Source organism: Paroedura picta, chromosome 12 (genome assembly GCF_049243985.1).
Source record: "Paroedura picta isolate Pp20150507F chromosome 12, Ppicta_v3.0, whole genome shotgun sequence".
Taxonomy (NCBI): Eukaryota; Metazoa; Chordata; class Lepidosauria; order Squamata; family Gekkonidae; genus Paroedura; species Paroedura picta.
Genome location: NC_135380.1, coordinates 42,050,600 through 42,066,280, shown reverse-complemented (window position 1 = coordinate 42,066,280; position 15,681 = coordinate 42,050,600). Strand labels below are relative to the sequence as shown.

At 50.2% G+C, this 15,681-nt stretch overlaps 1 protein-coding gene across 23 annotated transcripts in view; it reads right to left on the bottom strand.

Annotated features, from left to right (window-relative positions):
- The window catches only part of PRRC2B (proline rich coiled-coil 2B), a 100,465-nt gene that overhangs the window by 9,693 nt on the left and 75,091 nt on the right, over window positions 1-15,681 (bottom strand). For all 23 annotated transcript variants that reach the window (XM_077305936.1, XM_077305942.1, XM_077305938.1 and 20 more), the window contains 6 exons: window positions 14,709-14,901; window positions 11,380-11,477; window positions 9,996-10,123; window positions 5,608-5,848; window positions 3,851-4,027; window positions 2,436-2,527 (listed from right to left, as the gene is read on the bottom strand). In XM_077305936.1, the coding sequence (XP_077162051.1) occupies window positions 2,436-2,527; window positions 3,851-4,027; window positions 5,608-5,848; window positions 9,996-10,123; window positions 11,380-11,477; window positions 14,709-14,901 (929 nt within the window). The remainder of the gene's footprint in view (window positions 1-2,435; window positions 2,528-3,850; window positions 4,028-5,607; window positions 5,849-9,995; window positions 10,124-11,379; window positions 11,478-14,708; window positions 14,902-15,681) is intronic.

The window sequence follows — 15,681 nt, the reverse complement described above, 5'->3', positions numbered from 1 at the left end:
GGAGATCCTCGGCAGAGAAGACAGAACAAATGATGATTGTCTAACTTTTGATTGTCTAAAGCTGGGCCTCCCAACTTGTGGTTCACAAAGCTGCTGCAGGTCAGCTGCAGGCCAGCCCTGTCCTTCCCACTGCTCTCTTTAGTATCTTGGAAACCAGGATCTGACCCCGGAAACTGTCCTTTTAATGTTTTTCCTCACTGCATAGCAACGTTGACCTTTTAAGTGCTGTTTTGGACTTAAGGACCATAAGTAAATATTTATTCATGTTGGTCAAGTGAAAATGTACCTTGATGGTCACTAGAGGGCGTGAGAATCTTAGGGGGGAACCAGAGGCAGTAATGGAGATAGGATTGCCAGCTCTGGGTTGGGAAATACCTGGAGGCTTAGGGGAATAGCTGCGAGTGGGCAGGATTTGGGGCAGGGATAGAGCTCAGTGGAGTATAATGCTATGGAGTTCACCCTCCCAAGCAGCTGTTTTCTCCAGGGGAGCTGATATCTGTCGCCTGGAGATGAGCCATAAAACTGGGGGATCCCCAGGTCCCAGCTGGGAACTGGCATCCCAACATGGAGAAGGGAGCCAGAGGCTGGAATGGCACCTCTATATGCAAATGCCTTGCATATGGAATACCTTGCGAACAGGATCAGATCAGCTGCCCTTGCTGCTGCCAAGCAGAAGTCTTACACTGTACAGCTGAAATGGATGGGACACACCAGCCAGTGAAGAAAATCCTTGAGACAGTATTGCAAAATAGGAAGAAACCAAGTTAAACTGACCTTTTCCAGATGTGTATTCAGAAGGAGGCTTCCAAGAACGAGGGGAGTTGGTTTTTATAACCTACGTTTCTCTACCCGAAGGAGTCTCAAATCAGTTCACAATAGCCTTCCCTTCCTTTCCCCACAACAGGCACCCTGTGACATAGGTGGGGCTAAGAGAGCTCTGACAACTGCTCTGTGAGAAAAGCACCATCAGGGCTGTGACAAGCTGAAGGTCACCCAGCCGGCTGCATGAGGAAGAGGTATCAAACCTGGCTTGCCAAATTAGAAGCTTCCACTCTTAACCACTACACCACACTGGCACCAATTGCCTTCCCTTCCTCTCCCCACAACAGGCAACTTGTGAGGCAGATGGGGCTGAGAGAGCTCTGAGAGAACTGGGACTGGCCCAAGGTCACCCAGCTGGCTGCATGTGAAGGAGTGGTGAATCAAATGTGTTTCTCCGGATTAGAGCCTGCCTCTCTTAACTACTACACCAAGCTGGCTTTCAAGCAAACTCATCTCTGGGAGACCCAGGTTCAAATCCTTCCATGTGCCAGGAAACTCCCTGGATGACCTTGGGCCTGTCACCCACTCTGTCTAACCTTCCTCACAGGGTTGTTGTGAGGATACAATGGAAGTGAAGAGAATGCCATTAGCTGCTTTAGGTCAAGAGATAGGCAGGGTATAAATGCACTGTCCCAAAAAATCCATCCTAAAGCCACCAAAAGCACAGGCAAAAGATGGGTATCTGGTATATTGTCTGGTTTTAACATGCATCCTCCTCAAGAAAAAAAAATCTTCAATGGTAAGTTATAATGTAACTGTGATTCATAAGGTCTGCAATGTGAAGTTGCAGCTAGATCTCCAATGGCTAGGATTCTTGTAGAGGTACCCATCCGCCCCATCTTAAGCCTTGGTTTCCCAACTACAGAACTGTGAGGGCCCCTCAGTGATACCAAGGCAGGGTAGTTTTCAAAATGGCGGCTGGGGGGCGCCCTCTCACATGTGCCTGTTATTTCTAGCTCTGAGCAAAAAGGAAAGACAAAGTTATTTTAATTTTTAAAACTAACTTTGACCTGCCCCTTCCTAAAGTGGCCAGTGATGGGCTAGAGGGGGTGGGAAGGGGAGAGGCCCTGGGCATTTAAACTTTTGTCCCCCAAATATAGGTCCCTTTCGGTATGATTGTTAAATCTATCTCTCCTGTAACAGTGTATTGTATATTGTATTTTGTTTGTTTCATAATTAAATTGAATTTTAGGAAGGAAGGAAGGAAGGAAGGAAGGAAGGAAGGAAGGAAGGAAGGAAGGAAGGAAGGAGGGAGGGAGGGAGGGAGGGAGGGAGGGAGAGAAACAGAGAAAGAGAGAGAAAGAAAGAAAGAAAGAAAGAAAGAAAGAAAGAAAGAAAGAAAGAAAGAAAGAAAGAAAGAAAGAAAGAAAGAAAGAAAGAAAGAAAGAAAGAAAGAAAGAAAGAAAGAAAGAAAAGTTCTGGGTATATCTAGTACATGCAATTTTAATTCTCTCAATAATCATTTTTCCTGTTTTGCAATACTGTTCCAAGGATTTTCTTCACCACCTGATGTGTAATGTTTACTGCAGCTATACTGTGTGTTGCTTTTTAGTATTTTTCTTTCTTTCTTTCCATGGTGATCCCTTGAGTGTTACGGCGGAAGCATTACACACCTGTAAGCATGTGGTGACGGTATGGATCCTCCAGCAGGCATGCTCTGTTTGCCATCGGTGAAATGGAACCCTTTCATTTCCACATGGGAGGACTGGGGAAAGCACACAAGCAAGGAGTTGGGATTATTTCCTTCCAATTTTACCTTTTGCCTTCTTGAAGAGGAACACGCACACGCACCTCCTCACACAGTTATATGAGACTCCCATCTCTTCCTTCTCCCTGCAAAGATTGATGGGAAGGAAGTTCTACAAGAAAGTGGCCCCACAGAGCAGGGGTAGTCAACCTGTGGTCCTCCAGATGTCCATGGACTACAATTTCCATGAGCCCCTGCCAGCGTTTGCTGGCAGGGGCTCATGGGAATTGTAGTCCATGGACCTCTGGAGGACCACAGGTTGACTACCCCTGCCACAGAGGACAGCCCTCTGTATTCAGGCCTGTCTGGTTTTAACTTTTGCCCCCTCTTGACAGAAGCTGCTTTGAAAACACAACTGAAAAGCACTTAGAATCATAGAATTGGAAGTGGCCATACAGGCCATCTAGTCTAACCCCCTGCTCTCTTCTGTTGGCACGTCGCCTCTTGTTTTCGTTTCCAAAGAAAGGCCAGCCAGGAAGCAAGAGGAAAACAGCCCTCCACCGCAACCCGTCTCCAGCACCTGGTGGACAGAGGACTGCCTTGGAACTTGGAGGTTCTATTTACAAGATGTGGATACTACTGACTGATAGCCCTATCACCATTATGAATTGGTTCAACCCTGTAGGATTTCTAGTGTTGTGGGAGTGGGAGAACAATCCTCTTATCTGTAACTACACAGTCATTTCTTACACTAAAAACAGGCCAAGTGAAAGGCGAATGGCTCAAACCAGTGGTCCCCAACCTGCGGGCCGCGGCCCGGTGCCGGGCCGTGAAGGCCATGGCGCCGGGCCGCGGCTCCCTCTCCCCGCCCCCCCGCAGTAAAAAACTTCCCAGGCCGCAAGCTTGCGGCCCGGGGAAGCTTCTTACTGCGGGAGGGCGGGGAGAGGGAATCAGGGCCGGGCCGCGCATCACGCATGCGCGGGCGTGGCCCGCGGGCGTGTGCGGCCCGCGGGCGTGGCCGGTCCGTGCGGGCGCGGCCCGATGCCCTGCCGCTCCCAAGCCTCGGAAAGGTTGGGGACCACTGACTCAAACTGCAATGCTAAACACTGTCCAGACAGCAACCTAAACCCAACGCAGATGCTGGAATCCACATGGAGTGAATTCTGCACAGTCAAATACTGCATGGCTGGACACTTCTGGAAAGTCTTCAAGGGCAGCCCCACACCAAGGGCACTGCAGCCAGCAACCCTCAAGATAAAGGGAGATGAACCAGGAAAGGACAAATGCAGACACGGCTGTTAACACAACTGAGCAACTGTTGCGCACCCTGATGGATCTTACCTCTCGGCTTGTGGCCAGGACAGATGGCTGGGAACCAGGTGAGAGAATCCGCCGAGGAGCTCCGACAGGCAGATTTTGGCCCTGGGGAAGCTGAATTGACTGCGGAAGAATCAGGGGCTGCTGGCCAGATCCGTAACGGGGCATCGGGAGCTGGGAGCCAGGCATTGGCATCGTGAGCTGCATGTTAAGGGACAGTTATGTTAGGATGTGTGGCAATGAGATTAATTAAAATATGGTTTTCACAGTCAGAAGATGTGATGGTGGCCACAGATGATGCCTGGATGGCCACCAGAATAAAACAGCTTTAAAAGTGGGCTAGACAGATTCATGGAGGGTAAGTCTAACAATGGCAACTAGACATGGTGACTGTGGAGAACTTCCACATGCAGAGGCACTAAGCCTCTAAATCCCAGAGCCAGAAGGCAACATCAGGGGAAGGCCTTGGCCTCTAAGCCCTGTTGCTGGCCCTCCAGAGGAACTGGTTGGCCCCTGTGTGAGACAGGATTTTGGACTAGATGGACCACAGGTCTGATCCAGTAGGGCTCTTCTGATGTTTTTATGAAGACCTCAGTCTCTGTGCCCTGTTGCTGGAACGCTTGTGCACGGCAGCTCTGTGCAAACGCGCATGCGCAGAGCTGCCGCGCATGCGCCCTCTTTCTCCCCCCCCCCCCAGTGAGAAGCTCACCGGGCCGCGAGCGAATTGACCGCCGACTCACTCAAGGCCCGGCGAGCTTCTCGCTGCAGGGATGGGGGCGGGGGAGAGAAGAGGGTGGCGTGGCCGCTGTGGCCCGTGGGTTGCCGACCCCCACCTTACCTCACACTGCTTCAGAAGGCAAATGGGAGGCAGCTGAAGAAACGGGACTTAGCTGCTGCTAGAAAGACTTCGGCCCTGGAGTGCAGACACAATGAGCTGCAGGGAGGCCTTTTAATTGAAGGCCAAGCGCATGAAACCCCACCTGTTCTGGGGGCATGCAGAACGTCACCACTGAAGATGAACTAAGCCAACTGGAAAGACATAACTCCCCGCCTCAGCTTCTAATTCTGCTTCCTCTCGAGTAGTGCTTCCTCGGGAGCAGAGTAGTGTAAGATACCAGAGTGGGAGACAGAAAAGAAGGAAGAGGAGGAGAAGAACTGGTTTTCTGTACTCCGTTTTTGCTACCCTGTGGGGTTGAGAGAGCTCTAAGAGAACTGTGACTAGCACAAGCTCACCCAGCTGGGTGCATGTGGAGGAGGGATGGGGGATCAAGCCTATTTTTCTAGATTAGAATCCACTGCTCTTTAACCACTACACCGCTCCAAAGCTCTTGGCTGTCACAGGAGTAGAGTCCAAAAAGTCTGAGTGGCTCAGCTCAAAGTCACAAGAGCTCTGTCGGCCCCAGAGTTACATCCAGCAGGCTGTTGTCTGTCCCCCAGCCAGGTGACTTAATAAAGAGAGCAAGACTGTGGGGCTACCTTACTAGGCATAGTACGTACAATCTGCCCTGGGCATTATCTTGCTCTCACTACACTCTGTAATTCCATCTTCGGGAATCATTAACATATCGTGGCTAATCCTTACCCTCGGTTTTCAGGTTTCCATAATCCTAGTCCAATTACCTTGCTTAGCAGATGCCTTATTCTACTGATTCCACCAACTTACACTGGGGAAGCCACCATGAGTCTCAATAAGGAAGGCGGGTTGTACATTACACTGAGCAAGTACATAAATCCTAACGCAGAAAAAGAGAGGGTTGTTCTTTAGACAGCCAAGGGCTGACCTGCGTGAGCTGTGAGTCCATCATCTGTGACGCTCCCATCCCAGGCGCCTGGTTGATCTGGCCTTCGTAAACCAGCGTCTGGCTCCCGTTCACTGGCTGGTAAGGGGACCCCGACTGCGTCTTCACCATCTCCAAGGGCTGCATGCCCGGGAAGGCAGAGTAAGGGGGCTTCAGCGCAGTGCCACCTGTCAGGACCATGGTGCTGGGCTGGGACAGGCTGGGATGCATGTAGACCTGAGACCTGCAAATAAAATAAAATGAAAGAATGAATAAAGCTTTATTTTGCTATCTTGCCCACCCCATGAGGCTCAGGACAGGAACCAACAGTTCATAAGGGACTGTATCTGAGAGACCATTTACAGCGCCCTTCTCAGAGCTCTGCAAGTTCTAACAGGTTGGTGATCCCTGGCCTGCGTGAGGTATGCCTGGCCTCGTCCAGAGCCTAGTAGCCTGGCCCCTACTAGGTGGAATGAGCTCCTGGAAGAGCCGAGGGCCCCACCAGAGCTATCGCAGTTCCAGAGCACCTGCAAGGCAGAGCTCTTCCGCCATGTGTTTGGTTGAGGGCAGGGCACCGAAGATCTATACGGCCCCTCCTGCAAATCTCTGAACATCCAATTAATTAAACATCTCAACACCCACCTTGTGCCACAGAATCAGGCTACTCTGGTTGAGACGAATGGGGCTGTCAGGGAGGGGTTTATCTCTGACTACTGTGTTTTATTGTAGTTCTGTTCTCTGTTATAAACTGCCGTTGAGCCGGCTGGCCCGAGAGCGACAGTTAACGTCCAATAAAAAGACTTAAAAAATAAAAGACAGTAGTTCTAAAATCACATTTTACATAAAACAATTCAGAACTTAACTATTAAATATTAAGGAGGGTTTTCCTTTATGATTACATTTATTTTCCCATGCAGTTCTGATGGATTTCTTCAAGGCATGTCTTCGAGGGAGGCCAGCTATTGATGCTGCAGAAGCATTCCTGGCCTCTACCACAGGCCGAATGACTCAAAACACCTACAGTTCCCGTTCCCCCCTCCTCCCGACTGAGAGAGCGAACCTACCAAGGGATGTCAAAGTTCTTTGTTGGAATGCTGTTCTACTTGAGATGTTATTAGAGAATCTGTACACCACCCGTGGCGCCGCGGGCGCCACGGACTAAATAAAATAGTAAGGGGTTCTGGGGCGGGATGTGTCCGGGATGAGGAAGGGTCCGGATTGGACCCTTCCTCATGACAGACAATCAGAGGGACCAATCGGCAGGCGCGAAGCGCCTGCCGATTGGTCCCTCTGATTCCCAGCCCCAGTAACTGCGAGCCGCGCGCAGCGCGGCTCGCAGTTGCTCCCGGCCTGACGCGTCAGGCCGGCCCCTGAGGGAGCCCCCGGCAAGACTCCAGCCGCCGAGAACCTCCAGCCGCCGAGACTCCAGCCGCCGAGAGGGAATCAGGGCCAGGCCGCGGCCGCGGCTCGCGGGTGCGGCCTGATCCGCGGGTGTGGCCCGCGGGCGCGGCCGGGCGTGGCCCGATCCGCGGCCGTGGCCTCCGAGAAGCAGCAGAAACCCACCCCGCCCAGCCGCAGAAGATCAAAAAAACCCAGAGGAGCCGCCGCAGCCCAGCGCACCACGCCTGGGACTCCCCACCAAAAACCACGAGACGTCGAGGAGCTGCCACCCGCCTCCTCTTTCAGGTAGCCTGTCCCTTGCTCTGTCCCTCGCCTGCCCCTCGCTCTGGTCCCTGCCTGCTAGCGCCCATTGTCTTCTGGATACAATGGGCTTTTTTACTAGTCATAGAATAATAGAGTTGGAAGGGCCCTCCTGGGTCATCTAGTCCAACCCCCTGCACTATGCAGGACACTCACACCCTATCGCTCATCCTCTGTAACCTGCCACCCCCTTGAGCCTCCACAGAATCAGCCTCTCCGTCAGATGGCTATCCAGCCTCTGTTTAAAGATTTCCAAAGAAGGAGAACCCACCACCTCCCGAGGAAGCCTGTTCCACTGAGAAACCACTCTGTCAGGAACTTCTTCCGGATGTTTAGATGGAATTGCTTTTGAATTAATTTGTTATTTGTTATATTGATATTATTCTATGTAAATGTTCTTCAATGTTTTATGTAAATTGCCCAGAGCCATAGGGAAGGGCGGTATAAAAATCTAAACAAACAAACAAACAAATAAAGAGACAGGAGAAAGGACAAAAATGTCTATCCTGGGCCCATTCCTCAAACCTGATCCAATTAAAATTATATGAATATCTGGTAGATGGACATCTAGACTGCAAAAGCACCTCCTTCACCCCTTGAGATAGAGCATTGGGCTCTAATGTATCAGCTAAGCTTCAAGGTGTAACCTCTGAGGCTGAAGGACCGGGGAGGGCAGGAAGGAGATCAGATCGGGGTTCTCCGGGTATCAGCACTGGCGAGGCCAGTCTGGGGCATCCAATAGCACAGCAGAGGAGGAGGCGGGCGCGGACTAAAGAATGGGGTGGTGAATCCATGCTGACGCTGGCTGAATCAGGGATGTAGGCAGGAGCCGGGGGGGGGGGGGGGAAGCTCTGGACTAGAGAGGTTCCCCTGGAGAAAACAGCTGCTCCCCACAGCAGCGTATATCTCAGTCAGGTCTCTTCCCTCTACAAGCCCTCCCTTCCAGGCTCTACCCATCAAAGCCCCAACTGAGTGGGTAACAAATGTAATAACAATAACTTTCCAAAGACTTGCTTCCTAAGATCCTTTCCCCTGGAGGGGTTTGGGATTAAACCTGGGGTCTTCTGCATGCACATTCCCCCACTGAACTGCAGCCCTCTGGATACAACGGACACAGGTCTACCTTTTTCATAATGGACAGATGATGAAGCCACTGGAGTCCCACAAGGAGCGGTCCTCTCTCCTATCCTATTCAACATCTTCATGCGCCCTCTCACACAGCTGGCACGGAAGTTCGGGCTGGGTTGCCATCAATATGCAGATGACACCCAGCTCTTCCTCCTGATGGATGGCCGCCCTGACTCTCCCCCAGAAGCATTAGCCAGCTGCCTGGAAGCAGTGACGAGATGGCTCAAGCAGAGTCGTCTGAAGCTCAATCCTTCAAAGACGGAGGTCCTGTGGCTAGGTAGGAAGGGCCCTTGCGAGGAAGCGTGCCTGCCTACCCTGGATGGCGTGCAGCTCTCCACGGCTCACTCCGCCAGGAACCTAGGCGTGATTCTGGACGCCTCCCTCACAATGGAGGCCCAAATCACTAAGGTAGCGCGGCTGGCATTCTACCATCTCCGCCAAGCCAAACTACTAGCGCCCTACCTGGCCCCGGAACACCTAGCCACAGTGATCCATGCGACGGTCACCTCTAGACTAGACTTTTGTAACTCGCTCTACGCAGGCCTGCCCTTAGCCCTGACCCGGAAACTACAACTAGTTCAAAATGCAGCAGCCAGGATCCTCACGGCAACACCGTGGAGGTCCCATATCCGGCCTATTCTCCATCAGCTGCAATGGCTACCAGTTGAATTCCGCATCAGATTAAAGGTTCTGGTAATTACCTTCAAGGCCATACGCAGTCAGGGCCCAGTGTACCTGAGGGACCGCCTCCCCGCCTATGCCCCCAAAAGAGCTCTACGCTCTACTGCCTCCAATCAGCTAAGGATCCCTGGCCCTAAAGAAGTCCGTCTGGTCTCGACCAGGGCCAGAGCATTCTCTGTTCTGGCCCCCACCTGGTGGAACAAGCTCCCAGAAGAGATCAGGGCCCTGACGGAGCTTAAACAGTTCCGCAGGGCCTGCAAAAAGGAGCTCCTCCACCAGGCATTTGGCCGAGACCAGACGGAATCTACAGTGACCAAGGGCCCCTGCTCCCCCCCCACCCCCCCTCAGAATTCAGTCAATAAGCCACCCCCCTCAGAATCCCATCAACAAGCCCTGGACCTGTTTGTATCACGACTGTTTACTGTTATACTGTGTTGTGTTTGGTTGCAATCGTTGGTTATTGGTGTACATGTTCTACAGACTGTTTTATGTAAGGTTCTTTGTTATAATGTAAACCGCCCTGAGCCTCCGGGGAGGGCGGTATAGAAGTATGTTAAATAAGTAAATAAGTAAATAAGTAAATAAGTAAATAAGTAAATAAGTAAATAAATAAATAAATAAATAAATAAATAAATAAATAAATAGATAGATAAATAGATAAATAGATACATAGATAGATAAATAAATAAATAAATAAATAAAGAGAGGCAACTAGCCTCTCTAACTCCACATTGCTTATTCAGACTGGCAGCTGCTCTCCAAAGCTTCAAGCAGGAAAACGTCCCCTGCCAGCCCTGCTGCTATCGGAGAGCCTTCAGCTGGACTAGAAGATCTGGCCCCCGATGAAGGAGAGAGACCCACCCGAGCCGCGTTCTGTTTACCTGAAGGGTTGGATGGAGCTGTAGATCTCCTGGGACTGAGAAACAGGGAGGCCTCCCCTCAGTCCCAGCTGAGCTTGGGCTTGCAATGACGTATGGAGTGACAGCGGGATCTGCTGAGCAGCAGCCGCCTACAAGGTGGGGACGACAGAAATAAAACAGGCATTCCGGTTAGAAAGCACAAGGATAAACGGAAAAGGGGGATTGTAATGACTGGTTGCGGTGGGCTTCCTGGGCTGTGTGGCCATGGCCTGGTAGTCGGTCCCTGACGTTTCTCCAGTAAATGTGGCCATCATATTCAGAGGCAGCAAAAGATATAAAACGTTTGAGGCAATAAGTCTTATATCGGAAAGCTGCTTCTTATAACTTTGTACTGAATTCAAGCCAGAACTCAGTATTGTGCCTACAAATAAAGCTTAGTCAGCCTCCTGCAGCAGCCGGTTTCAATCAATACGTTTTCGTCAAGAGTTTATACCCTGTCCTGTCTTACCCACCTATCTTTCTTTCTATGTTCCTAACTAATCTCAATCTCTCTCTCTCCCTCTGCATCTCACGGTTTCTATGGAAATGCTCAAAGTAAGAAATACTGATTCCTTGAGAGAAAAGTTAGATGAAAACAGAACTTCTTTCTCCATCATCCTCCCCTTCATCCTCCCCAGGACCCTTTGATACATGTCTCCTCAGGGCAATCTCAGGCTGAACCTCTGCAGGCCCCAATGCTTCAAAAGCAGGCTGGACAGAAACCAGGAAGGGAGCTCCTCCCAGGGGGCGGAACCAAGCACTTAGCTATTTGCATAGCCCCACCCCCAAAGCCAAGGGGAGGAGCCCTCTGCTCCTGGATGACTTTCTGGATTGGGGGCGGGTGGTAAGCACCTGGAAGTTGCGTCTGACTTGCAGCGACCTTTTCGGGTTTTCCAGGCAAGAGAAGTCCAGAGGGGCTTTCCCACTGCCTGCCTCTATGTAGCGACCCTGCCCTTCTTTGGTGGTCTCCCACTTGAATACTAACCAGAGCCAACTCTACTCCATTTACGTGATCTCATGAGATTAGGCCACCTGGGTCAGGCCAACTTCCTAGGAAAACTGGGATCGTCTACATTCATTGGTTTGTCTCTTGGGTACATTCACAGGCTTAGGGCTAGGCTTGTGTGCTTTGGCTGCCGAAGCAGTCGTTCAAACCCAAAGCGGCCGGCACCGGGGAGGGGCGGTGCTGCTGGTGGCGCTCAACCTGGCGAACACACCATGTGCTGCAGCGCCGGCCGCTTCGGGCTTGAACGACCGCTTTGGTGGCCGAAGCGCACAAGCCTTCTTAGGGCTGTTGGTGCCCAGATGTGATTCTTAAACATTTCTTGCACCACCCAGGCCCCAAGGGATGGAAGCACCAACTTACCTGTTGGTAACTCTGCTGCTGAGGTATCGTCTGAGGGACGAGACGGGGCTGACTCGCAAACACGTGCCCGTCTAAGTAAAGGGGTGGGATGTGGTTACCTGGAATGAAGGAATCGAAAAGTAAGAAAGCAAAGAAGTTATCGTGTTCATGCTGGAAAAGGCAGACAGCCAAGAAGCTGTCTGTGGGGGGCCAAGCTACCTCAGCCAAGGGAAATCCCACCCCCTTCCCGACTCCAGAATCCTACACATTGCCCAAATGTACATTGTTTGTAGGTTGACAGAAAGGAAGGGAATAGGAGCTCACCTTGGAAAGGTTAACATTTGCGTTTCCCTGGCACAGCCCTGAGCTCACCAAAGGAAGGAAGAAGAGCTGTTTTTTTGTACCCCGCTTTTTGAAGGAGTCCCCAAAATGGCTTACAAACGCCTTTCCCTTCCTCTCCCCACAACAGACACTCTGCGAGGTAGGTGGGTCTGAGAGAGCTGTAAGAGAACTGCTCTGTGAGAATAGTTCATAGAGAACTGTGACTGGCCCAAGGTCACCCAGCTGTGGGCTTTCTGGGCTGTGGGGCTAGGAGTGCCTAGCCTGGGCATGTGGAGTAGGAGTGGGGAATCAAGACCGGTTCTCCAGGTTAGAGGCCGCTGCTCATAATCACTACATCACACTGGCTGTTAAGTGCAATATTTACAAGTTTTCCAAAGCACGAGCCTCAGATGCAAGGTATCATCCCAAGAGATCCTAAGACCTCTTTCTTGATTTTAACTTGGGTCGTCAAACCGGTGAGCAAGGCACGATTCACGTCTCTCAGTCAGAGAATCTCTTCACGCCCCTCTGCTGGGGAGGGCTCGGTAGGATCCATTGAAAACATCACAGAGACCATTTCTGAGCCATCCGCCTTTGACAACGGGCCTATCATGCACGCGTCGTCCTCTGGGGACCTTGCTAAAAAATGCGCTACTGGAATTCAGTGCTGTTGCTGGAATGGGATCAGTGTGTGTACAGTCAACGGCCGGCTGACAGCGATTAAGGTTTTCATCTTAGAATCAGAGTTGGAAGGGGCCATCTAGTCCAACCCCCTGCTCACCGCAGAATCAGCCCTAAGCATCCTAAAGCATCCAAGAAAAGTGTGTATCCAACCTTTGCTTGAACACTGCCAGTGAGGGGGAGCTCACCACCTCCTTAGGCAGCCTATTCCACTGCTGAACTAGTGAGCTTTCATTAACGAAAGGCAAGTTTCTAAGCTTGGTGAACACAGAGGATAAAAGTATCTACACCAGGCTTTCTCAAGCAGAGGTTTTGTGAAACCCTGGAGTTTCTTGACGGCCTCAGAAGGGTTTCACTGATTGGGTAGGAATTAATTATTTTAATACATTTTTAAATAAAAATAAAATTATCAGGTGATATAACCATATTTGATTATGTTGACCTACTCCCCCCTCCCAAAATGGCCAGTGATGTACCTGGAGGGATTGGGAAGGGGAGGGCTCCTCATCATAAAAATCCTTGCTGGCTGAGGCTTGTTGTGTATGGAATCCAGAGAAGGAAGTACTCCCATTTTCTTAATGCATGGGGGGGGGGGGGTAGGGGGAGCTGAAGCAGCAAATGCCCACCCCAGAGGAGTAGGCTGCTGGGCTGCTTCTGGCAATGGGGGATGGGGCGGGTGGGCGAAGGAGTGTGATGTCACACCTAGTGGGAGTGACTGAGCAATTTCACTTCTGGAGGTGTGGCAGAGGGGCGTGGCCTGTTGACATTACTTCCATGGCTGAGAAAGGCTGAACTGCACAAAAGCCAGAGACAGGAAGTGTGCATTGACTCCTGATTTGAATCCTTTTGTATATATATATTTTGTTTTGCTTTTTTGTATCTATCGGTCAAAGTCTGAATAAATGATTGATTGAAATGAAGTGAGGCAGGCCAGTGAGGAGCCCAGGTAGGGAGCATCAGCCCAGTCTGACTCTTTTGCTGCCATTCACACCCCTTCCCCCAACTCTTCACGGCGCTCCCACTTATCCTAGCCTCCTTTCTGTTTGCAAACTTTGGGGCATAAAACAACAGCAACGACAATCACACTCTGAAGCTGACATCTTGAAAAGGGAACTCGTGCGACAAAAAATTATAAAAGGGGGCACAAAATTGGAGAGGCCCCAGAAACGCTTCTCTTGAACCGCCTTGCCCAAGTGCCAAGTGGTGATTCGGAAAGACATGCTTCTGTAGAAACAGAGCTTGCTGGCCAGGCCACTTTTGGAGGTGACGCCCCCCCCCCCCCCCTCAGCAAACCGCGGCTGCTGTGTCTTAAATGGCTAAGAGAATGAGCGATGGGGCCCAGGAAGTTGCTGACTTACTCAGGAACTCAACTAGGCAGCCACTGGCAAAGGCACCCTCTCAGTCTCAGATGTTCTCCTCTCCCCCTTCCCCAAACTATTGGAAAAGACCATGGCCAGTGTAGCAAGAAGAGAGGACACCTCTACAGGGAACAGCAGGAAGACAATTAGATACGATAGTGAGCAGGGGTTGTCAAACTGCAGCCCTCCAGATGTCCATGGACTACAATTCCCATGAGCCCCTGCCAGCATTTGCTGGAGGGCCACAGTTTGACTACCCTTGATAGTGAGCATTACTCGTCTGTCTTCAGACTGCTACTCTTAGGGCAATTTCCACTTTCTTCTAGATGACGAAAACTTACTAATTTGATGAACGGAAGACCACCAGAAGAAGTTCTAGGAACAGAACTGGGACTTCAGAATCGACTGACAGATAATGTATTAATGTAGCTGATTGATCTTGTTCTTTATTCTTCCTGATTGATCTTGTGCTTTATTCTTCCTGTTTGATTCTTCCTGATTGATCTTGTTCTTTATTCTTTCTGTTCTTTTCTCTTTCTTCTTTTTACAATTTAATAAAACAAATTAATTCAATGTCCCCTTTCTTCCCCGTGGTCCTCCGCTCAATCTCTCTCTCTTTATACTCTTACGGCAATTTCCTCTTTTTTTCTTCGCAAGCCCTACACTCATCCTCTCCTCTTTCCTGTGAAGTATGTTGGTCCTTCAATAAACCTTTATCGACTCTTTAATTGCTGTGATATTACTCTGCCGACCCCAACAGCAATAACGGGATGAGGATAACGGCCTACCTTATCAGGCTGGCGTGAAGATAAGCAAGATAACAAACATGTAGATTTTTGAAAACTAAGCACATGACACCAACAATGAGCCACCTGACAGTCATTCCATCCAAGGGTAAAATGGGGCCCGTGCACAGTAGAACTTTTACTGCAGGGAGGTGAGGGAAACTAGCGGTTACTGGGCTGCCTGACCAGATAGGGAGTGATATACCTGGTATCGAAGCAGATGGTGCCACGGACGCCACAGGCATTGGTGGCACAGAGACGCCACCAAAGGTGCTATAGCTGACCCCATTGGAAGCCCCGACGCTGGAAGGAGGTTGAATGCCAGATCCGGCACCTCCGGGAGAGCTCTGTTCCGGTAGGTTTGGGGAATTCTCCCAAGCCTTACGTGCTGACTCCATCTGCAAAGAGGGAGGAAAGAAAAATCAAGGCCAGAGGCCACCAACAGAGTCCACATTGTTTTACATCCCATTCAGAAACTGGTGAGCAGCAACCAGGACTTGTTCAAATCTCAAAACAGCAAGCAGTTTAGTTAGTTCATTTGTTTCAGTCTTTGACCAGCATAAAAAATATAGTAAAATGAAATAAAAGCAGGTGATATTGACAGACAGCCTTTAGGCTAAAATACAGTAATTTTTTTTAAAAAGCAGACAATAAAATTGATAATCCAGTTCATAAGTATTTGGCCAACACTTTTTGATAGACAATTCTGTTTCTTACAGACTATAAAGCAGAGTTTTGCTACAGCAAATGTTATGTTTGGCTTTTTGTCTTCTATGAGAAATTTAATCAGAAGGCTCGTTGAGCACTTTAAGTGTGTAAAGCAGGGGTAGTCAAACTGCGGCCCTCCAGATGTCCATGGACTACAATTCCCAGAAGCCCCTGCCAGCATTCGCTGGCAGGGGCTTCTGGGAATTGTAGTCCACGGACATCTGGAGGGCCACAGTTTGACTACCCCTGGTCTAAAGTGACGTAACAAGACTGTTATTTCAAATCCCTAGAAATGTGGCTAATGACATCTTAATTGCTGAACTGGGACAACAGAGACTTGAAACCAGAGCCTGGTCTCATACCTTTAGGCATTGGATCAGCTTTCATTTTAGGGCTCAGCCAAATAACCTTTTGGCTGCCCTGTTAAGCAACCCCCACAATTCCAATCGGTCTCATAGACTTTCTAACAA